At 35.7% G+C, this 23759-nt stretch overlaps 1 protein-coding gene across 1 annotated transcript; it reads left to right on the forward strand.

The window, feature by feature from the left end:
• The first annotated feature begins 3723 nt into the window (after positions 1-3723).
• LOC106425512 lies at positions 3724-11648 on the forward strand. Its single transcript, XM_048756845.1, has 6 exons — positions 3724-6111; positions 6206-6831; positions 6921-7205; positions 7285-7390; positions 7457-8749; positions 8829-11648. Exons 1-5 carry the CDS (start codon positions 4399-4401, stop codon positions 8054-8056), a joined length of 3330 nt encoding a protein of 1109 aa, XP_048612802.1. The 5' UTR covers positions 3724-4398; the 3' UTR covers positions 8057-8749; positions 8829-11648.
• Positions 11649-23759: the final 12111 nt, after the last annotated feature.

Here is a 23759-nt window from a genome sequence, read left to right on the forward strand (position 1 = left end):
TAAGGTACGACATTAAAGTAGATACACTACAATCTTATAAATTCATCTATGCCTACTCCGATTAGTAAATTCTCGGTACATAACCTACCTTGGTGAATGTGTTGGATATTATTCCATGCAGCCATTGAATCAGACATTGTCGGCTAGCTTGGAAGCACCCACTGATATAAGGAGAAGCTGATTAAAGAATAAAACTGATCAAGTGATATGATGCACCCACTGATATAAGACTACTTAAAATAGACATTTTGAATAATTTTTTCAACTGTTGAATGTTTGCAATGACCCTGTTGAAAAAAATAAAAACATTACGTGGATTGTTTGCTGTTGAATTTATTCAACATGTTGAAAGCCAAACAAGTGGGATCCACCATAATTTATGTTGTTTTCTTATTGGTTGTTGATAGTAATTAGATTTTTCATTTTCACCTTTCTTATTATAAGTCATTTATTCTACAACAAATTAATTTATTTATTTTATTACACTATATCAAAAGTTATAACTTTTGATGATCTATAAATAGATACTAGTTTTATATGATTTGGACATATACAAAGATTAAATGCAGACATTTTAGTTTTTTTGTCATTAACCAGTAAATGTTAGAGATCAATATGGTATATAAAGTCTAGAGAAATTTTAAAACATTATGGTAAAAATATAGATGACAACACACTCAAAGGAAATAAGTTATGGAATATATATGTGTAGTATGTTCTCCACTATTTTTACATTTTATTAACTTAAATGGATTTAGAAATCTCATATGGTTATGAATGTTAGGAACTTGCTTGAAGAAAATGTGTACTAATAAATATCTTACTCTCATCACTTGAATTGGTTTTGATCTGCATCAATGAAAATATGTTTTCGCTAAAATTCTTTTTTGAAGAAAACAACTTTTTTCTTTCTTTTTTGTAATACGAAGAAAATAGCTTTAACTACAAAATTAATGTATAAACAGAAAATAATCCCAGCATTTGTAAAATATCTATCAAATATGTTAATCTATATAAACGCTGAGATAGATAGTTTCCGACCAACATTCCACTGTGAAACAAATGATTTTACCTTTTCCAATAACAACTGCAATATACTCATACAGGAAACAGTTTCCAAAAACAAAGATCAACATAACCCGAGAAAACTTAGAGAAAACTTTTTTTTGGTAAAAAAAAAACAGAAACTTGGACAAAACCTTTAAAAATAAAGTTTACAAAACCTTTTAAAACTAAATTTGACATTTATTTTTAATTTTCTTTACTACTAAGATCAAATCTACTAAGACACTTCACTTGGCCATCATTTTCTCTCATTAGTATTTAATTTTCAATTCAGTCAGCAGATGATAATATAGTGAAAATACATAATCTCTGCAAAATAGTTGATATTTTTTCCCTAACAATTACATAATATATTTTGCCAGTGATTTGAAAAGAGAAAGTGCAATTGTTGTTGATTTCCTAAAATTTTAAGTATTTTAAACATTGTTTACTAAATCAAGTAGAAGAAGTCAAAGAATTTATAACCCTAATTAAGAGCATACCAAAATGTTACGATTATATCATGCTTTTATGAGATAAGAAAGTAGATTATCTTATTTTCTAATGACATTCAGTTTAATTTATCATATACAAGTGAAGCTTATCGTGGTTATATATAAGTAGGGAGTAACACCTGAAGCAACTTTACATGCTGTCGTTTTTAAGGGAGTACTTTTAGAAATAAGCTGACTGGTTTGAGATATATGATTTCGAATTACATATGTAAAAAATAATTGTGTATTAGTTGTGTTACATGGCTTTTAATGTTATTTTTATAGTAGATAATTTATTACACAATTCGAATAATTTATAGGATAAAACATATTAGCGGATTCATGTTCATAAAAATAACTCTTCTTTGACAATAATTCTTCTATGATATTTTCTTCAACATATATATATATATATATATATATATATATATTGTAATGTGCACATTTATGTAATAATAAATAATGATTGCTATATATTATAAAACGAAACATTTGAAACTAAAATAAATATTAAAAATATAATGCTATTTATCAAAGAATAGTGAAGGTTACTGCCGTTATAATTCAAAACAAAAATATTTATTATTATGATCTCATATTTTTTTCATTATTTGTTTGTTTATAATATTTTTTATCTATAATAATTTTTAAATACTTCATAAATTAATATAACACAATCGAGTACACGAGAAATAAAAAATATGTCTAGCGAGACTCGCATCAAAAGCTCATAAATGAACAAAAACTCGATAAACTAACTCTCCATATAAGTCCAATCTACCACGAGAAATGAAAAGAACTTTTCATACTGCTCAAAATCAATAACTCTATAAACGAGCTCGGCCCACTATTTATAAGGCCACGAAATAGCCTTATCAAGTTATCATCTTGATATATACGAGTCTATCGGCCAACAATCGAAGGAACCTCAAACGACTTGACGCAATGCATATAGTGGTTTATATCAAACTCACATTGTATTCACAAAGGAACCATGAATCGAATGCTCAATGAAATCTCTCTTGCACTATATTGGTATCAAACAAAAAACGACTTCATGAATCCTATAAAAGAAAATTGACTTGGAGTCATATTGTTATTTCAGTTTTTAAAAGAATTTTTCATTCTTCAACCTTGTCACCTCACTTCGGGAAAATGTTAGACCATGATTTCCAAATTCCTTCCGCCAAAAGCACTAGTTCATTGAAAACCCCTTCCCAATCAAAGAAAACTAAGGGGGGTGCATGTGTTCAAGAGTTTCAACTAAAAGATTCAAATGATTTGTATTAAAATAATAAGTCCACTGTTATTCAAACAAGGATTTAAAAAAATACTTTAAAATCTAGTGTTATTGAACTTATCACTTTATAAAACACTCTGAAACCCACTGTTATTGAACATAATTTAAGTTAGAGATTTTATAGTGCTTTAAATGTTTTTAGGATGTTTGATAGGGAATTCTTATTTATAAAAACAAAAATTCAAATCCCGTGGGTTTTTTTTTGACCAAACCAAACTTCATTCTTTCTAAAGTTCAAAATCCATTCAAGGAGGAGATACAAAATATAAAGGCGTTACTAGCCAAAGGAGTTGCCATATTACAAGCACATCAAAACACAAGAACAGATAAATTCTTTAACGACAGGATAAATGAACGAATAGCGAATAAGATTCAAAGAACATCAAAAGACCAACTCTCTGAATGGAGGCGAATGAGTTATTGACAGTCTGACTTGCAGACAAGCTTGGAGATGCTCAATAGAATGGCTGCAACTTGTGCGTCCAAAAGAGCTAGAAACTCTGCAACAATTCCAAGAAGGTCACAGTACCAGGAGAATAAACCTTGCAATACTGGGAAGTCTTGAGCTTCCAGATACATGTTCTTAAAAGAACTAGAGAAACGGGAAGCTATCATCAACACAAAGCTACATACACAATTATCACTTAAACTAAGCGAAAAGTTAAGAGCAGAGAGAAACTCCATAAAGTATCCCACCAAGGCGACAAGATTTTCAACAGAGACCATGACAACAGAGACATGAGATTCCAAATAAAGCACAACTAAACCCTCATTCTCTTTATTACTTTAGACTACTTGTCAAACAATACAAAACGTGAGTGATAAAACTTTAAACTACTAGAAACCCAGTGATAGAATCAAAAGCAAAGAACAAAGCTTCACTAACCACTACAAAAAAAGTCTTCATTGATAGCACATGACTATAGCACGTTTTACTGAACTGCTATCATAGATGAGTCTAAAATTTGCTTATTATATAATAGGGTTAATTAAACGCTATGGTAGAGTTTCACTAAGCGGGAACCTAAAATTAGCTTTACCGCGGCACACTTAGTGAAAAAAAGACTAATCTGATTATTTTCCCTCTCTCCACTCGCGAAATACCTTTCTCTTTTTCTCAGTTTCCCCTCTTTCTCTACTAACCCTAAAAAAATTAGACCACAATCTCCATCACTAAAACCCTAATCCGCTAATCCAGAACCGTAATTGAGCTCCCCACATCCATTATTGTCGATTGCGAAGGTATCGAAGATTGAGATTGCGACATCTCTGTTGATTTGTTATCTCAAATGGAAGAGATGTTTTCTGCTTGCTTCGATTTCGTCTTTTCTTTCTTTCCTGTTTGATTTGCGTTCCTGCTCTACGTTCTTTGCTTAGATTTCCTGTTTTATTATATTCTTGACAACATTTAACTTGATTCATGATTTTATCGATTTCGATTTACATTATTTGTTACTTTGAATGGTTCTCTATGTTACTAAAGGTTTGAATGTAGGTTTTAGAACATAGATGATGGATAAAGACTGGGTTCATCTGAGCAGGTAATGAATTTTATCATATATGTTATGTTTCAGTATGTGTTTAGTCACTGAGCTTGTGAATTTTTGTTCATGTCACCGAAGAGTCGATCCTGCTTATGAGAGAGGAGCTACTAAGTTTGTACGGGAAGTGGCTGCAGCTTCGGGAGGAATTGATATGATTGTCTGTCCTTGCATTGACTGTCGTAACATAGATCGTCATTGCGGAAGTGTGGTAGTTGCTCATCTTGTTACTAGAGGAATGGAGGAGGCTTATAAGAAGCGCACTGATTGGTATCTGCATGGAGAGTTGAGCTCAGTGGTTGCAGATGAAAGAAGGGCAAGTCAATGGAATGATGAGATCATTGGTTTATACAGAGCCGCTGAGTGTTCTGATGAAGCTTTAGCTGGTACGGGGGATGTCTTTGAGATAGCAGAGGGAGAGGACAAGAAAGAAGATGAATTTTTGGCGAAGCTAGCTGAAGCTGAAACACCTTTGTATCCTACATGTGCGAACCACAGCAAGTTATCTGCAATAGTGTCATTATTTAGATTGAAGACTCAGAATGGATGGTCTGACAAGAGCTTCAATGAACTGCTAGAGACGTTGCCGGAAATGTTACCAGAGGAGAATGTGCTGCACACTTCACTGTACGAGGTTAAGAAATTTTTGAAATCATTTGATATGGGTTACGAGAAGATCCATGCTTGTGTGAATGACTGCTGCCTATTCAGAAAGAAGTTGAAGAAGCTTGAGTACTGTCCAAAATGCAAGGCATCGAGATGGAAGAGTAATATCCATACTGGTGAGAAGAAGAAAGGAGTCCCACAGAAAGTATTACGCTACTTTCCAATAATCCCACGGTTGAAGAGAATGTTCCGGTCTGAAGAAATGGCTAAGGATCTAAGGTGGCACTTCAGCAACAAAAGCACTGATGGGAAACTTCGACACCCTGTTGATTCAGTCACATGGGATCAGATGAATGCGAAATACCCTGCCTTTGCCGCTGAAGAAAGGAACATGAGGCTTGGACTTTCAACAGACGGATTTAATCCATTCAACATGAAGAATTCTATGTACAGCTGCTGGCCGGTATTGTTAGTCAACTACAACTTGCCACCTGATTTATGTATGAAGAAGGAGAACATAATGCTTTCACTGTTGATTCCTGGTCCACAACAGCCCGGTAACAGTATAGATGTCTACTTAGAGCCTCTCATTGAAGATCTAAACCATTTGTGGAGCAGTGGAGAGTTAGTGTACGACGCGTTTACTCGATCAACTTTCACACTGAAGGCAATGTTGCTTTGGACGATCAGTGACTTCCCAGCTTATGGGAATCTTGCAGGCTGCAAAGTGAAGGGAAAAATGGGGTGTCCTTTATGTGGGAAAAACACAGACAGTATGTGGCTCAAGTACAGCAGAAAACATGTGTATATGTGCCACAGAAAAGGTCTGCCACCAGCTCATACTTTTCGGGGAAAGAAGAAGTGGTTTGATGGAAAAGCTGAGCAAAGGAGAAGGGGGAGAATTTTAACCGGCCTTGAAATTTCACAAAATCTCAGAAATTTCAAGAATGACTTTGGCAATGTTAAACATTCTGGGAGTAAGAGAAAAAAGATGGTCTGTACGGATTTAGATGAAGAGGAAGAAGAAGAGGAAGATGAGGAGGAAGAGGAAGAAGTGGAAATAGATGAGGATGAGTTATCTAGATGGAAGAAAAGATCTATCTTTTTCAAGCTACCTTATTGGGCGGTAAGATATCTCTTTCATGCTACCTTATGTAGTTTTACATTTTGAATATGTTATGTCTAAATTTGACTTTATGTACTGTTTCTGATATGATTAGGAACTCCCGGTGAGGCACAACTTAGATGTTATGCATGTAGAGAGAAATGTGGCTGCTAGTCTAGTTTCGACATTGTTGCACTGTGGGAAATCCAAGGACGGTCTTCCGGCTCGTAAAGATCTTGAGGATCTTGGTATAAGGCAGGATTTGCACCCTCGCATACATGGAAAACGAACATATCTTCCTCCAGCCCCGTGGTCTTTGTCTAAGACAGAGAAGAAGATATTTTGCAGGAGGCTTTTTGACTTCAAAGGGCCAGATGGATATTGTTCCAACATATCTAGAGGTGTTTCGTTAGATGACTGTAAAGTCACAGGGCTGAAATCACATGACTATCATGTGTTAATGCAGCAACTTCTTCCCATTGCATTGAAAGGGCTGTTACCTAAAGGACCGAGACTTGCCATTTCAAGGTTATGCGCATTCTTCAATCTGTTGTGCCAGAGAGTTATTGATAGAGAGCAGCTTCTGGTTATGGAAGCGGAGATTGTAGAGACGCTTTGCTTGTTTGAAAGATATTTTCCTCCAAGTTTCTTCGATATCATGGTCCATCTGACTGTGCATCTAGGAAGGGAGGCCCGGCTTGGTGGACCTGTCCATTTTAGATGGATGTACCCATTTGAAAGGTAATGTCTTCATGACTGCTGTAGATATTTTCCTCTAATTTTCTTTTATAGCCATTTTAATCTGCTAATCGACATAGACACATTTTCAGGTACATGAAAGTCCTCAAAGACTTTGTTAGAAATCCTGCTAGACCAGAAGGGTGCATTGCTGAGTCTTATCTTGCCGAGGAATGTATGAAGTTTTGCAGTGATTTTCTCAGGAAGTCAACAAATGTACAAGATAAAGTAGAGAGAAACATGGACTATGAGAACAGCTCTATCTTAGAGGGTCGTCCAATATCAGCTGGCACATCAGTTACACTCACTGAAATGGAGAAGAAAATAGCACACCTTGCTATCATCCAAAACCTTGCTCTCGTCGAACCTTTTGTAGAGTAAGAATCCTATTCTTTATATTTATATTGTCTTTACTCGTTTTGATATTTATTTCTAATATGCACATTCTCTGTCCAGTGAGCATCTCCAGTATTTACAAGACTCAGATGACAGATGTAGGAGAGATGCATCCATCTTATGGAGTATGCATACTAAGAATTTTGCTTCATGGCTAAAAGAACAGGTACATGATTTGTTATCTGGTTTTGATAATATGATATAGGTGTTTTACTAGTCTTAACTTTTGTAGGTGCCTCTTGATTCTAAAGAACATGACGAAACACTCAAGTGGCTAGCCTATGGTCCACGTTCTTCAGCTAAGTCATATACGGGCTATATAGTTAACGGTCAGAGGTTTCACACCGCATCAGTTGATAGAAAAAGTCAGAATTCTGGGGTTTACTATGAGGCTACAGCAGTTTGTAGATCTAGTGCGAAAGATACAGCACAGGTGGTTGATTGGGTTTCCTACTACGGCAGAGTAACTGACATCATTCTGATAGACTATAATGTCTTCTATGTTCCTCTGTTTCGGTGTCATTGGGCTGTAAAGGGTAATGGAGTGAAGATTGAAGATGGGTTTACACTTGTTAACATGAATCATAGTCAAGCCTCTTTCACAAGTGATCCTTACATTATGGCTTCTCAGGCGAAGCAAGTCTTTTACTCAAGGGAAAATGAGACTTCTAATTGGTATATTGTAATGAGAGGTCCTTCAAGAAGATATAGTAAAGAAGATATTCAAGAGGGAAATGCTGAGATTGGTCCACTGCCTACAAATATTGACATGGAAGTCGACAATGATGAAGCCTACGAAGTCAGAACAGATTGTGAAGGAATATATGTTTGAAACGTATCCTTACTTTATGTGTTTGTTTTGTGTTTCTTTGCTTCTGTCTGTGCTTGTTTTTTGCTTGTTTGCTTCTGTGTGTGCTTGGTTGTTGTTTTGTTTAGAGTTAACTTTTTCCTGCTCAAAATTTGATGCAGGTAAATTGAGATGAGACGTGGAAAAAAGAAAGGAGTCAGTAAGGCAAGAAAGAAAGTAGTACAAGAAGATACAGAAGTTGAGTTTATCTGTACTTTACCTGGTGAAGGGGTAGACCAAGATGAAGTTGTTCAAGAGCATGCAGGAGCTGAAGGTGTTCAAGATGAAGGTGTTCAAGAGCAGGCAGGAGCTGAAGGTGTTCAAGAGCAGGCAGGAGCTGAAGTTGATCCAGAACAGCAAAACCATGAACAGAGAAACGATGAACAACAACAGACAGAAGAGCCTGAAGGTGAAGTTGAATTATCTACTAATGAAGAGACTGAAGTTAGAACCAACCGTAAGAGGAAGCGTGGACCGACAAGAATGAAAGACCTAGCCAAAGACCCAAATTCCAGAGTTCATGTTGATTTCAATGCCATGGGAGAAGCGTATGGTGAAGGTTCAGTGAAGTTGTCTTCGTATCTAGGTCCATTGGTTAGGGAGCATGTTCCTGTCACAGTTGAAGGTTGGAAAAAACTCTCTGAAGAAGTGAAGACAGTTCTCTGGAAATCTGTGCAGGTAAAAATTTCTATACTATGAGAACATCTAGATATGCAACTAGAGATAGATTACTGAGTTATTTTCAACGTGAGTGCAGGCAAGGTTTGAAATTGATGAAGACTACCATAGGGATGCAGTGCTTAAGCAGATGGGAGCGTTGTGGAGATCATCGAAGTCACGTCTTGTCACCCAAATCAATGAATCCGATAATAACCAACAAAGGATGAAGCTCAGACCAAAAAATGTTCCTCCGGTTGAGTGGCGCAAATTTGTGAAGTTGAAAACAAGCCAAGAATTCAAGGTATGTATTTTGAGTTGAGTAAAATATGTTTTCAAAGTACATAACATATTAACAATCAGAAGTTATGATAGGCTGTGAGTGATAGCTACAAGGAGAGAAGACGCAAACAGATGCCTCACACTTGTAGTCGGAAGGGAATGGTTAGACTAGCAGAAGACATGGTACGTATTCTTTCTTCTCGTTGTTTCATTTTCAATTGGTATATTGACATACAATGTTTCCATAGAAAAACAGTTCTGATGACCCATCTCAAGTGACAAGACTTAAAATATGGGTTAAGTCTCGTACCCGAAAAGATGGAACTCCTATAAACACAAATGCGGCTGAAAAGATTGTAAGTGAAAAACATAAATTATGGTTTGCTATATCAAATGCTTTTCATATTAAAAGAATCGTTTGTTGTCTGATGTACAGCAAAAGGCAGCTGAGCTTGGTAGTGGTGCCAATCCATCGTCTGCTAAAAATCAAGATGAGGATGCACTCGTCAAGCTGTTAGGACCTGATAATCCTGGTCGTATGAGAGTAATGGGCAGAAATATGAGTAAGACCAAGTTAGCTTGCTTCCAAGTTAAGCACAAGACTATTTCTGAAATGCAAGAGAAGCAATATGAACTCCAGGAAACGGTTAATCAGTTAAAGGCTGAACTAGCAGCAGTGAAAAACCAGGTCATATAATATTTCTGTTTATACATTGAGATAGTAGGTGATAACAAAATAATAAGAATTTTTTTGGTTTAACTTACAGAGAGAAGAATATGAAGTTGGTGAAAACTCGGCTGCAAGGAGTGTGAACAAAAAAACAGAAAAGAAGTGTCTTATAATAGATTGGGCTGATGAAGATGGCAACGTTGGTGAGGGCCGTATTCTCTCTTCAGACCCAAACGATATAGTCAATGACTGTCGTTTAGGACCTACAGATGTTAAAGTATTGGTTGACTCTGCTACTGAACCAGAAGCTTTCCTCTGGAGACCTGCAAAGAACATGTGCACGATTCAGGAAGCTGTTGGCCATATTATTGCATGGCCTAAGAGTAAATGTGTTGAACTAGGCCAGGGCCTCCAACCAGAAGATATTGCCCCACTGGTAAAGTATTTTGGTCCATTCTCTTACTAGTTAATGTACTGAGTAGGCTCTTACTGATTTTGTACTGAGTAGTTAATGTACTGAGTAGGCTTAAACTGATATTGTATTGTCATTGTCTGATAGGGCTCAAGATCAAATTCTCTCAACAAATGCAAACTATTGGATTTATCCGATGATAATGTAGTTGTTGGTGAAGGACGCTGGCAGACGCAAGAACCAAAAGCTTTGGTGAATGGACTTCCTCTCGGACCAAAGGCAGTAAAAGTTTTTCTGGATGTTGTACATGAACCTGAAACATTTTTATGGAGGCCTACGTTGGAAGTGGCATACCTTGAGGACAGCGTAATGACTTTTATATCATGGCCCGCTCACAAAGTTGTATTCGAAAACCCGGTAGAAGCAAGAAGAAAAGTGTCTCCGACTCCAAATACTGCAGGTCTTAAAGTTCCTTCTCCTGGGTCTACTGGAAGCAGCCTTAAAAAAAATGGAAAATCAAGAGCAACAACATCAACTACTCCTACTGTGAAGTCTTCCTCAATGCCGGTAACATTTTATTCCTTAGGTTTTCCTCTATTATTATTTGTCTTACTGACTGAGTACTACAATGTTTTGTATTGTAAACATGACAGCTAAATGATGGATCCCAACCTATAAACGTGAATCAGAAGTGTAAATTGATGGACATCAGTGAGAGGAAACAAGTTGTTGCCGAAGGACGTGTGCATTCAACAGACCCAAATCAGATGGTTCACTTTGTACGATTAGGTCCGAACGCAGCTAGAGTGTGGGTAGATGTAGTGTTGGTAGATGATGCAGACGTTTGGAGGAAGTCTGATGAAATGGAGAGCTTGAAGGATGCACATGGTTCTTCTATCGCATGGCCACTTGATAAATTGGTCATATTTTAAGAGGAACAGGTAAGTAATGTGCTTTTTCTTTACAATCTTTCTGATGCAATTCCTAAACTGATTAATAGAGGTTTTGATTGTAGCAACTTGGGGGAATGAAGAAATCTGGTCCAGCCTTTAAACAAGGCTACTGAACTTATAATTATCTTATGTGTAAGACTGTGTTTTCTGTTTTCAATCGGCTGTGTAAACTTTATGACTTATGTTTATGTGTAAGACTTTACGTCATTTTCTATGAATGCTCTATGAATGCTTTCGTTGTTGTTTATGAGATTTGTTTTCTGAAATCAATTCTGGGCACCAACATATCATAGCATAACCAACAAACCAGTAATAACAAAATACAATTGTTATAGTTGAAAATCATAGCATTTAAATCAAACTACGAATTAGACAAACAAATCTACAATAGCGAAAACAAAAAAAGTTATAGTAAAATATCATAGCGTTTAAAAGTACCTACGAATTGGACAATGATAACATATTTCAAAGCTGTAGCAAAATTAAATATAGGAATACTGAACAGCTATTGTAGAAGGACATATCATAACTCGAATTATGAATCGTAAACAATTTGTGACAAAATAAAAACGTGTTATTGTTACGTTAAAAACGGCATTCATTTATTGCTATCGTCTTGGAATATTAGTAGCGTCAAAGAAAACCGCTATCGTAGAGAGGGGACCTATGATGGCTGCCGATGACATAGCAGATGAGAAAACGCTATGAAACCCCTATAATAGCGTTAATCATGAGCTAAGAATGTACATATTTCTTGTAGTGAACCCAATCAAAGAACATATCACTTCTAATACCAAGCACAACTATTGAATAACCACAGATCCGAGAACCAGTAGGCAAATAGTTTGTGGTGCCAAAATCGAACATGTTAGAGCTAGAAGGAACCGGATAACACCCGGAATAGAACCTGCATACTGCATTGGAGGAGTTATTGAAAGACTCAGGAGAACAACTCTAGAATCAATATGATTTTTGTTAAACAATTCTTGAATCGCATCCAAATTCCATGGTATTAGATGAGATTCTAGTGTTGTTTAACAAAAATCACATCTAATTATAATATTCATCTAAAATCAGCTAAAAATTCACTAAAATCAAATAACTTCAAATTTCAGATTCATATAACCTCCTAATATTTATTAGCTAGATTTGCGTTGAAGTCTATTATATAAACTCACTAGGTTAAGACCCGCCCCTTGGACGGGATGAATATTATATATAAATTATTTTTAAGTATTATATATTTCTTACATATTATGAAATAATAAATATATATTGAATAATAAAAAATTTAGTAACTATTACGTATATAATTAAATTGGTACAAATATTTAAATAAATTTTATTAATCGAGACAAACACTTTTTCTATTTTATATGTTATAAAATTAAGTTTACATGATATTAACATAGATATAAAGTACATTTTTAATATTGAAATCTGCTAAAAAATATTTTATACTCATATTATTTTTGATCGTTTGTATTTCTTTATAACAAAAATTTTAAATAAGTGATAACAATAAAAAAATTGCGCGATGTTTAATAGTTTTAGTAATTTATAATTTTAAAAACATTCACTGCAAATTTTAAAATCTAAATATTAAGTTGTCAATAATTGTTCAAAATATTTATCAAAAAAATTCAAAGCAAATTCGAAATTAAAATACTTATGTATTTTATATGGTATATAATTTATTTTAAAAAATATTAATATACATATATATAATATTTATTAAATGAAATTTCCTACTTCTGTAATTTTATAATCATTTGTATCTTGTTATAACATAAATTTTAAACAATGGATCACAAAAATTTCAATGTGATATTTTTAACAACTTTAGTCATTTATATTGGTTTTTAAAACTTCAAAATATAGCATATACGAAAAAATCTAAATTTTTATTATATAGTTAACATGTTTGTTTAATTTATTTTAATTAGTTACATTTTTAAAATGATAGAGAATAGAGTAATTTTTATCAAATCTTTATTATTCAAAATCATTAATTGTTATATATACTTAAGCCACATTAGGTAATTCCGTGATTTTTATTTAAGAAAACAATGAAGAACATTTATGATTAATTTATGGTTAGTTTAATAAAAAGCTTATTATATATTTATATGAACCAACATATTTTTCTAAAGATTCTAAGAATGATTGTAGTGATGACATGTGGCTACAAAAATATGTTGTAATGTTTTTCTTCTGATATATAGGGGATTAGTTACGTGTTCATTCTTGTCGTGAGTCTCTTGATTGATTTTTTGTGTTGGTGTCAGATTGCGAGTGGATTCAGTTCGTGCGAAGATATAGAGTCTGACTGTATAGACCTTTTAGAGTAAAGTTGTAGAGTAAAATGCGACAGTTACTCTAATTCTCGCTATCTCTCACCAATCAGGTGAAAAAATAAAATAAAAATGTTTACTCTCATTTACTCTCAAAGTAATTATTCTGTTTTGTCTTTTCTGGTTTTATACTTGTAATTTCCCTCTCCTTCATTGCAGTGGAATTGGGAGTAACACAAAAGATTATAAATATAATATACTAGGGTCGGCCCGTCCTACGGGCGAGATATTAGTTAATTTGATATTCACAAATGCTCGAGTTGAAATTTGTTTTAAGATTCAAAAATTTGGTTATCTGTTATGTCTTACATATTAGTATGCAGTGGTATAGTTGTTTTTCGATTATTCTTGCTTTGGTATTGTATCAAATTAACTAATTATCCAACTCATAATTATAGATGTACAAATGTGGATTTTTTTTTTAATTCTTATTCATATTGGAGTGTGCATGTGTAAGAAAGAAGCCTATAACAACTTTTATGTTTTTGTGTATGGATTTTAAATATATATTATTTTGTATAATGCATACTTGCTCTACAACATTTGCTTGTAGACTAAAAAAATTGTTTTCTATATTTTTAAAAGAAAAAATATTTAGTCTAGAATATAACATGGACATATGTATTGACTATATATAGAAGTTGGGTGTTATTTTAAAATGACATATGTATAAAAATTTTCAACCATTACTTCACTGGCACAAAACATTTATAACTGTAAATACCTTCTTTTAAAAGCAAAACTAATAAAAGTGTGTACAACAAATGTATTTTGATATATATTATATACATCAAGTTATAAATGTTGTAAACATTGCAAAACTGTTTGGAGCAAAGTTTTTAACTTCACGATCTTCATCTTGACGTCAGTTCAGTGTCGGCCCTGGCCACAAGTAGAAGAAGCATGAGCTTCCAGCTGACACGATAATAAGTATTTTCGCGGCCACATATTTATAAAAAGTGACTTTATCCTAGTGGTTCTAAGAGAAATTATCGGTGCTAGAGGTGCTGGGTTCAATTACCCTTAATTGCATTCATTTATTTTGGTCCTAAATATAAAATGGGACACGTGTCACTCCCAGAACGCACGAATTGATGACGTAGCTTCACGGGAAAGATGCAAACATTTTTTTATATATATAGATTTCTCTCTATTTTACTCTAATTTTTTATTTCTCGCTCCCTCCCATTTACTCCATGTTTTTCTATCGTATTTACTCTAACATCTCACCAATCACACCCATAGGTGCATAGAAACAAAAATCTTATAGGTCACTACTTTAATAGTGAAAAGTCGTTGAGTTTGACAAATAAAATTATGCCTAGTCGATTCGATGTTTGTTTGCGTGCAAGAGAACTAGGGACGGACACAAATGGAATATCCGGATTTAAAAAGTATTCGTGATCTGCTCTTTTTTATTAAAATAATTAATTATCAGATTTGGTCTGATACTTATCTAATATTCATTTCTAGATGTCCAAAAAATTTATATTTTTGGTGGTTGGATATTCTATCTGATCCGAACAAATAAATATGGGTAATTTTCTCAAATACACATTTTTAAACTTTTATCACAAAAATAGATCTCAAAAACAAAAAATGACCAAAATAGCATTTTTAATTTTGAAAATTTCTATTTTTTTTATTTTTTTAAAATTTGAAATCCTATCTCCAAAACTTCACTCCCCAACTCTAAACCCTAAACTATAAACCTTAAATCTTAAACTTTAAACCCTAAACTCCACCTCTTAACTCTAAACTCTAATGTCTATATTAATTAACCTTAAGGATATAAATGTATATTTACTTCTTTTGATAAAACATTTAAATCTATTTTGGTCATTTTTATTTTTTAAAGTTTATATTTGTGACAAAATATTTTTTACGTCTATCCTATGGAATTTCTCAATAAATAAAATAAAATAAAATAAAAACAATATAATATAAAATAATAATATTTATTATAAAAATAAAAATTTATTAATTTATGGATATTTAAATATCAAAACAATAAATAAAATTGTTAAATTTAAATAAAAATAATTATATAATTTTTAATATATAATTATATATGCATATAACAGGTCAAATCATATATTCGTTCCTAAAAATATTAATATTTATGGTTTGCTTCATCTCTTATGAATATTGCTATTAATATTTATTTTGCTACAGATTTTTTGGTTTTGAATCGAAAATAAAAAGTCGAACTAAAATTTATAGATATTTTGGTGAGCTTAAAAAGAATTATGTAAACCAATTTGTGGCTGCTTTCAGGATAAAAGTCGTTCGGTAAAACTAATTAGTTTGTCATCATCATCCCTGTACAATTGAGACTTTTAGACGTTTTTGAGTTTATCGTTTTTTTGTGGGTCTCTATATTCTATGAAAGATTAGGCATAAAAGAATATACCTTAAGATTTACTGTTTTTATATCAAAACATCTCTACCCTAGAAATTGACCAACTTTTCCTGTAATGTGAGCTCTGCAGATAAATTAAGATATAACTGTCCAAAATTTTGTTTGTTAGGTACTTAGCCATATAGGCTGATCACATAAACTTTTTAATAATCCACGACTTTAGTTAGAGGTGTATTCGATCTAAAGTTCGAGGTGATTTGATTAATTTTAAACGATATTTTAGATGATTTCAGTAAATTGGAGAGTTTAAAGTGATTTTTGTTAAATTAGTCTAGAATATCACTTAAAATCATAAGATTTGAGTTTTAATTTTTGTTATCTAAAAATTTCACCCAAACAATCTAAAATCACTTGAAAACTCCACAGCTTAAAATATTTTCAATAACAGTGGATTTCAGAGTACCTTTACTACAAGAAAACATATACTTAATGACGACATGAATCATAGTTAATTCGTCGTAAAAGGGCCTTTACGAATAAATAACCTCGAAAGTCATTTTGTCGTTAATTATCGGTTGTAAACCATTTGTCCTCGCTAAATCTTCATAAATTTATGTGGAATAGATTTCGTTAAAATGGTTGGTAATAAATTCTTCTTAATATATATGCCATTTAACGACGTCTATTTCCTCGTAATAAAAAACAGAAGAAATCGTCGTAAAGGACACGTAAACTTTACGACAAAATTACGTCTACATCCACGTAAATCTTTTAATTTACGTCGATATAACGAGTCTTTCCTCATTAAATAGTCATAAGCTTAGCTACACGAATTTACTTTGATTCTTATTGTTTCAATATTAAAAATTTAAATCATTAAATTTTACTAAAATTATAAAAAAATACAAAAAATTAAATTATAGAAAAATCTAAAAATATTTTAAAAATATTTAAGTTTCAAATTTATAATACAATAGAAAAAGAAAAAAAACTAGCTAGGGGTTCGGGAATTCCGGGAAGAAGTCCTGACTCCTTCTCTCGAGTTCCTCCTCCTCTAAGGAGCGATGTGGCTGTGGATTTCCAAATCCCGCCCGTCTCACCTGCAACATGCTGTCCAATTACGGATTTCCAGCCGCTAGAATGTCTAGAAAACTTTCAAATGAACCCAATTGAGCTTGTGTCGCGCTCAAATCAGAACTCATCGCGCTCAACTGAAAACGCAGCTGAGCAGTCTCATCATCCTGTCTATGACCATAAGACGATCGCCCTCGTGACATCGTTAACGGAACCGATTCCCAACATACGTCCTTTTTTCTTAGGGACCACCTTCAAAAAAAGATTGATTTTAGTGATAAAACGTTAGATTAAATGAAGCCGTTCTAAAAAAAAAAATTGTACCACCTCGTAAATCTTATCCACTTCAGGTGTGGATAAAGTGACTGGTATTCCATCGGGGGACTGTTGGGTGTGGCGCACTTCAATACGAGCAACCACGTCGTTGTAGATTTGCTCAGACCTAAGATCTACAAATTTCACACACTTGTTCTTGTGGGTCCTCTCGTAAAGCTTCTTAAGAGATGGTAGTACTCATATCTCTTTGGCGTAAAAATATATATGAAAGTTAGAATATATTAAAAATAAATAAAAGATATAACTGAAATACTTACTATCTCTAGACGGATACCAGCGTAGAGTTTTTGGCCTGGTGAGTGAAGCATCGGCAAGTTACCATGCTCATCTTTCGTCAGAGGAGAAGCAGAGCAACTGTTGGAGACTCTAATCGATGATCGTTGGTTCCAATAAAGGATGATGCCATCCCACACATTCTTCATGAGCTCACTTGGTTTCCCGTGCTCTTAACCCTTCACCACCCAATCATCCTTCCAGTTTGAGGCCGTGTCGGTCAATCGAGTCTTCGCCTTCGCGACAAACGCTTTCTTCCCCTTCTCGTTGATCCGTATGGACCAATGCCATTTTTGATGTAACAGAAAAATATTAGATTAATAAGTTACAAATAAAAGTATTGAATATGTGTCGTGGGAAGTAGCCTTTCATTGAGTCGGATACGCTCCGAGCGACATAACCGTCAACCCCAAACCTGAAGAAAAAAATTAAAAGTATAAGTTAATTAATGTTCTTATACATTAAAATAGCTTTTAAAAATATTACGTACCAGAAAGTATTTTCCGGTCGATCGGGGTCTAAGACTAGTAAACCTTCTCTGCCTGGCTGAGTGAGAAGGTCCTCGACGGTGTATGTATCATAAGGACACTCGGCGGCACCATAAAATTGGGATGAATCCTGGCCGCTTGGGCAGGAGGCACCTAGTCTGGAACATGATCTGGAGGCGCCGGTGTTGCAGCAAATGGAGGAACCGGTGGGGGAGCAGCAAAAAGAGGCACCGGCGGTGGTGCAAAAGGAGGCGACTGGGAGAGGAGATATAAGATTCAGAGACTGTATTCAGAACCGAAGAACCGGGGCTGAAGAAGATGATGCGCCTGAATGACTACCAGGCACCCCAAACATGTCTTTGTAATGAGCTGTAAGCTTGTTTTTCGTAACCTTCTGAAAAAAAAAATTTAATTAGATTATTAGTCAAGTAACATTTTAAATTTCTCATCCTATAATCTACAAATTCCATAAACTTATCTAAAAATACCCTACACTAAGCACCTAATCACCCCCTAATTACCCTAAACTAACCACCTAAACTAAACTAAAGAGGAAGTATATAGGAGTACCTTGCTTCAAGAATGAGAGGCAATCACTACGAAATGAACCGTGAGTTGGTTCGTGTATATATAGGAAACTGTATTTCCTCGTAAACGCCTCGTAAAATTACGAGGAATCTACCAGATCCCACGTTTTCGTTTTAGATTTCATCGTAAAATACTCGTAAAATTACAAGTAATCTACCAGATCCCCGCATTTTCATTTATGACGAACAGAACAGTTCCCTAGTTTTCTTTGTACGAGTACTTTATGACGAATTATCTTACGTGGAAATAACCAGGACCCGCTTTTCCTTTATACGAGAATTTTTTGACGATTCCTTAATATTTTACGAGTAACTTACGACGAAACTTATTACAAGTAATCAACCAGTTCCCGTGTTTCTATGTTAAGAAATAATGACGACTCATTCTGAATCTTTTAAACCCGAAATCCCAAACCCCAAGTTCCTAAGAGTCATCACTAGAAACATCATCACATTCATCAAAGTCGTCTTCAACAGCTTCGTCCGTGGTATCGTCAGGAAAATCTTAGTATTCACGATTATGCAGATCAATGAGAAGGATGTCATCAATTTCTTGTTCAGGTTCCTCGACTTCATTGATGCGTTCTTCTTGCAAAGGTGGTTCTTCTCCACCAATTATTCGTCCACGATGTGTAACTTTGATAAAAACTAACCAATTTATTCCAGAGTCTTTAAGCCGAGGGTATGGAATGAAGCTAACTTGGTCTGCTTGCGAAGCTAATACAAAAGACTCGAACTGGTTGTACCTTCGTCCAACATTGAAATCAACAACACCGAATTTGTTAAACCGTACACCTCTGTTGACGACGGGTCGAACCAGTCACATTTGCAGATGACGCATTTCAGCTTCAATAACCCTTGGAATTCAACTTCAATGATCTCCTGCAAGATCCCGTAAAATTCTGTTTCGCCTTTCACACATATTGCATAATTACTTGTCGCCCGCCGCCTACCATACTCATATGTACTAAAACTAAAGCCTCATGTGAAGTACATCGGTGATGTGGTGAACTTTGCAACTGGACCTCGAACTAATTCGTGAAATCATATAGGATAAGATGTATCGTCATATTCAACCTGCAAAAATAAAGAGATCATTAAAATTATCCATATTAACAGATAATAGAGATGTATGCCATAAAAATTTAAGTTACTACCTGACTCCTCAACCACTTAGGGCATGACTGGTATAACCGCAGCAGTTGCGATTGCGAGCGTTTGCGGTTGCGAGTGGTTGTGGTTTTAAGTGTTACTAAGAGATTTATATGACTGGTACAACTGTTAGATTTGTGCGTTTGCGGGATACTCATGACTGGCTAACAACCAAACGCATTAGTGGTTAAATAATAAATTAACAATATTTAAATTTTATATAATTATAAAAATATTAAAAATTATATTATTATAAATAAATATAAAATTTATATTTATAAATTATAATTTTAAATTTTTTTAAATTATAAAGAATATTTTTGTTTTAAAAGTTTATAGTATAAATTAAAATATAATATATATTGTTTAGTATTACTGTTATTTCAATTTAAAAATTTAATTGAATATTTTATTTTTATATTTATATAGCTTTTTGTTATTAGAAAAAATTATCCTCCTGCAACCGTCCGCAACGGCAACCGCAAACGGTAACTAGAACCAGGTTTTGAATTTAAGAGGTTCGTAGCGGTTTGAAGCGATTTATAGTGTTTTCATTGATTGTATCAAAACGCCAACAACCTCTACCAACCGCAAAAGCTGCGTTTGCGAGTATTAGCAGAGAAACCAGTCAACACCTTAATAAAGTAATGATATTTCCTTTTGTCTACCTCACTTTTGCATATCCATGGTATGGCTTCTTGAACTTGAGTAACAAATAGGCTGTAAAATCATATTTTGTGTTAATTAATCCATTAATGTATATATATATATATATATGTGTGTGTGTGTGTTTATAAGTTTTCATATATGTTACATTTCAAAATTATGCATCAATGTATCCTCTCAAATGAGGAGAATATAAGTGTATGCACAATAGGCGTCTTCTTCACTCGACCATCCAACTTCTTTCCATTTTCCACCAAATCGCCCAATTTGGCAAAAGATGTATGGAACACCATCAATCGCATATGTTGGCGCGACACCACCATCATCATATCTTCTTAGAGCTCTTTTTCGGATATGTACTTTTGGTGCAAAATAGTACGATGTAAAATGAGATGTTTCTTCCATCGAACTTTTAGCAACTATAGAACCTTCAACATTTGCGAGGTTTTTGGTTTTTTTCCTTTCAAAAGTTTCATGGCGCGATCATACTATACATCCATCCGTAATGTCTAGGTCCACGAAGAAATTCCTCATATGGGAGGTGGACAACTAGATCCTCCATGACGTCAAAAAATGTCAGAGGAAATATCTTCTCCAAGTTGCACAATAAGAAGAGAATGTTCTCATGAAGTTGCTGAACGACATCCTCTTTTAGAGTGCATGTACTCAGATCCATGAAAAATTCTCCAATGTCTGTATAGTTAAACACTTTAGTAGTCATATTATTTATTTGTGCATAAATAAAGAAATGAATTATTCATAATAAATTACGTGCAAGTGCTTCATGTACTTTTGTTGGAAGTAGCCCCACAAATGCAAAGGGAAGTAGTCGTTGCATAAAGAAATGACAATCATGACTCTTCACCCTAGAGAACTTTTGACTTTTCAACACCTCTAGAGAGATTTGAAATGTACCCATCGGAGAACTTCACTTTTAACGCAACCCAGTTGAACAACATCGACTTTTGTTCTGATGACAATCTGAATATCGGAACTGAAACTTTTCCATTGCTTTTTATATGTAACTCACTTCTAGAGGAAATATCAGGTAAGTCTAACATCGATTTTTTGTTGTCTTTCGTCTTGCCTGGTGTTGGGGATGGATTTAACCCATCCTCAAAGCCCATCGAACAAAGGGCCCAATCCAGCAGATCGAGTCAACCTCGGCTCAGAAGCCGATTCTCGGGGTATCGGCTTAGCCAGGAAATGCTGTTAGTCGAAGCGGAGAGCAAACGAAGCGGGACCAATCGACTAAGCGGCTCAGAGCGAGCACCTCCTAATCAGGCCCGAAGGGCCGACAAGGCCCAATCGGAAAAAGGAGATTAGGTTAAGGTAATCGAACAGAGTATAAAAGGAGAGGAAAGCAAAGGAGAAAGGGATCGACACTTAGCGACACAAACTTAGCGGCGAGATTAGGGTTTATCATCCGTACAATCATCTCTCTGCTATTTGTACTTTTCCGGTTTAAGCTCTCACGAGCTCCGGCTTGCTTTTACTTTCTCCACCTTTGTAACATCATCTCGAAATCTAATAAACGCCTCTGTTCGACCCATTTCTAGTATTGTTTACTTCACCCGAGACCAAACTCACCCTAAACAATTGGCGCCCACCGTGGGGCCGAACAGACCTAGCGTTTCTAGACCGATATGACCACCGGAGGTACGAACCCAGATACCTCCGGAGAGGAGCCGGCACTCACGCCTCCTCCCCTCCTCTCGTCGGAGTTCATGAGTTCAGTCATAGCCCGACTTGCTCACCAAGAAGAAGTTCAGAAGACGACGAATGATCAGCTCGCCGCCATTGTCGCTGCTCTTAGCGCCTCCACCGGCAACTCACAACCGCTTCGTCGTCACCTTTTCAATACAAATCCCCCTACTCCGGCAGAAGGACGAACGACGAACCCAGTCGATCCTACTCTCCAACTCGCGGAAACCCTAGCCGCCGACGTTTTTCCTACAGCGTCAGATCCATCGACTGTCCGAGAAATCGCCGAGCTTAAACTAAATTTCCAACAAATGAGTTCGAGGATCCACCAAGCAACGAGCGCAGTACCCGAGATTGACAGTGTCATCGCATCAACATCGCATACTCCTTTCACCGAGGAACTGACGAAGGTTAAACTCCGAAAGATGGACAAGTTGCGTCTTCCAGAATATAAACCAGGAGGAGATCCCGTCGAGCATTTGACAGCTTTCAACATTGCGGTAGCAAGGGCCAGACTTGCTCCCGACGAGAGAGACGCGGGATACTGCCAACTCTTCATTGAGACACTCAACGAGCAAGCCTTAACCTGGTTCTCGGGACTCGAAGAGAATTCAATTAGAAGCTTCAAAGAGCTCTCCTCAGCTTTCCTCAAGACTTACATCATGTTCACCAAGCGTGAAGCAACGGCTTCGACTCTCTGGAACCTCAAGCAAACGAAGGACCAGAATCTTCGTGATTACATGGAGCGTTTTAAGTCGGTCGTGTCAAGAATCAATATCCCAGACCACATCGCCGTCGATGCCTTGAGGAACAATCTCCTTGTGGAATGTAAGTTCCGAGAAGATCTCTATCGATGCACCGCCACGACGTTGCAAGACGCCGTTGCTCGTTCTCACAACTTCATTCGTATGGAAGAAGACACTAAAGCCATCTTGAGCAAGCACAACTCGGCGAAGCAATCGGCGCCTAAAAATGCCGCCACAGCTCACGTCGAACCTCGTCAGCATGCTCCAAGCGATAAAAACAACCGTAAGAACGGTCTCCTTTACGTCATCGACGAAAACGGGAAGAAGTGGAACACCTTTCATCGGGAAACCGATTCTCCAAGCGAATCCCCCCGAGCAACAGCGCCAGCCACGGTCGCCCAGGTCGATTCGGCAGCGGGATCTTCCCGGACCCCACCAGGGCTTACTAAATCGTGCAAACTCCACGGTGTAAAAGGTCACGACACTTCAGAGTGCAAAACACTTTTTGCGCAATTCCTCTCCTCACTCGAAAGCGGTGAAATTAAGATTCCTCCTCCGAAGCCAAAAAGCGAGAACAGTTGGAGCAGAAACAAGGACAGGAAAAATCAGCGAAAAAATCAAGCAAAACCGCGTCAAGACGACCAAAAGCCGAAGGTCGCCGAGCAAATCCCACATCCAGACGACGATGGTGACGCCTCAGCTGACGAAGATCCGCCAGCAGCCAGACAAAGGATTGAAGTTATTCGCGCCCAACCGGAGTCCTCATCAGACGAAGAGAGTGATCTCGAGGAAGCCCTCGACCCGTTGGACTTACGAGTACTCCTCAAACGAAAGACCACGTCGATGAATGACAAGACTCCCGGATCTTCCGATCTCCGAGTCGAGCTCAATGCTAAAAGAGCTAAGCATTCGCTGAGCCCAGGATCTTCACTGGCAACTACTGACGGTAATCTTATCGTCGATCTACGAGAT

Source organism: Brassica napus, chromosome A2 (assembly GCF_020379485.1).
Source record: "Brassica napus cultivar Da-Ae chromosome A2, Da-Ae, whole genome shotgun sequence".
NCBI lineage: Eukaryota > Viridiplantae > Streptophyta > Magnoliopsida > Brassicales > Brassicaceae > Brassica > Brassica napus.

Coding starts and splice junctions, on each gene's coding strand:
- LOC106425512 (XM_048756845.1), top strand. CDS start 4,399: ATGTTATGTTTCAGTATGTGTTTAGTCACTGAGCTTGTGAATTTTTGT. Junction 6,832..6,920: donor TGGATGTACCCATTTGAAAG/GTAATGTCTTCA, acceptor ACACATTTTCAG/GTACATGAAAGTCCTCAAAG. Junction 7,206..7,284: donor CTCGTCGAACCTTTTGTAGA/GTAAGAATCCTA, acceptor TTCTCTGTCCAG/TGAGCATCTCCAGTATTTAC.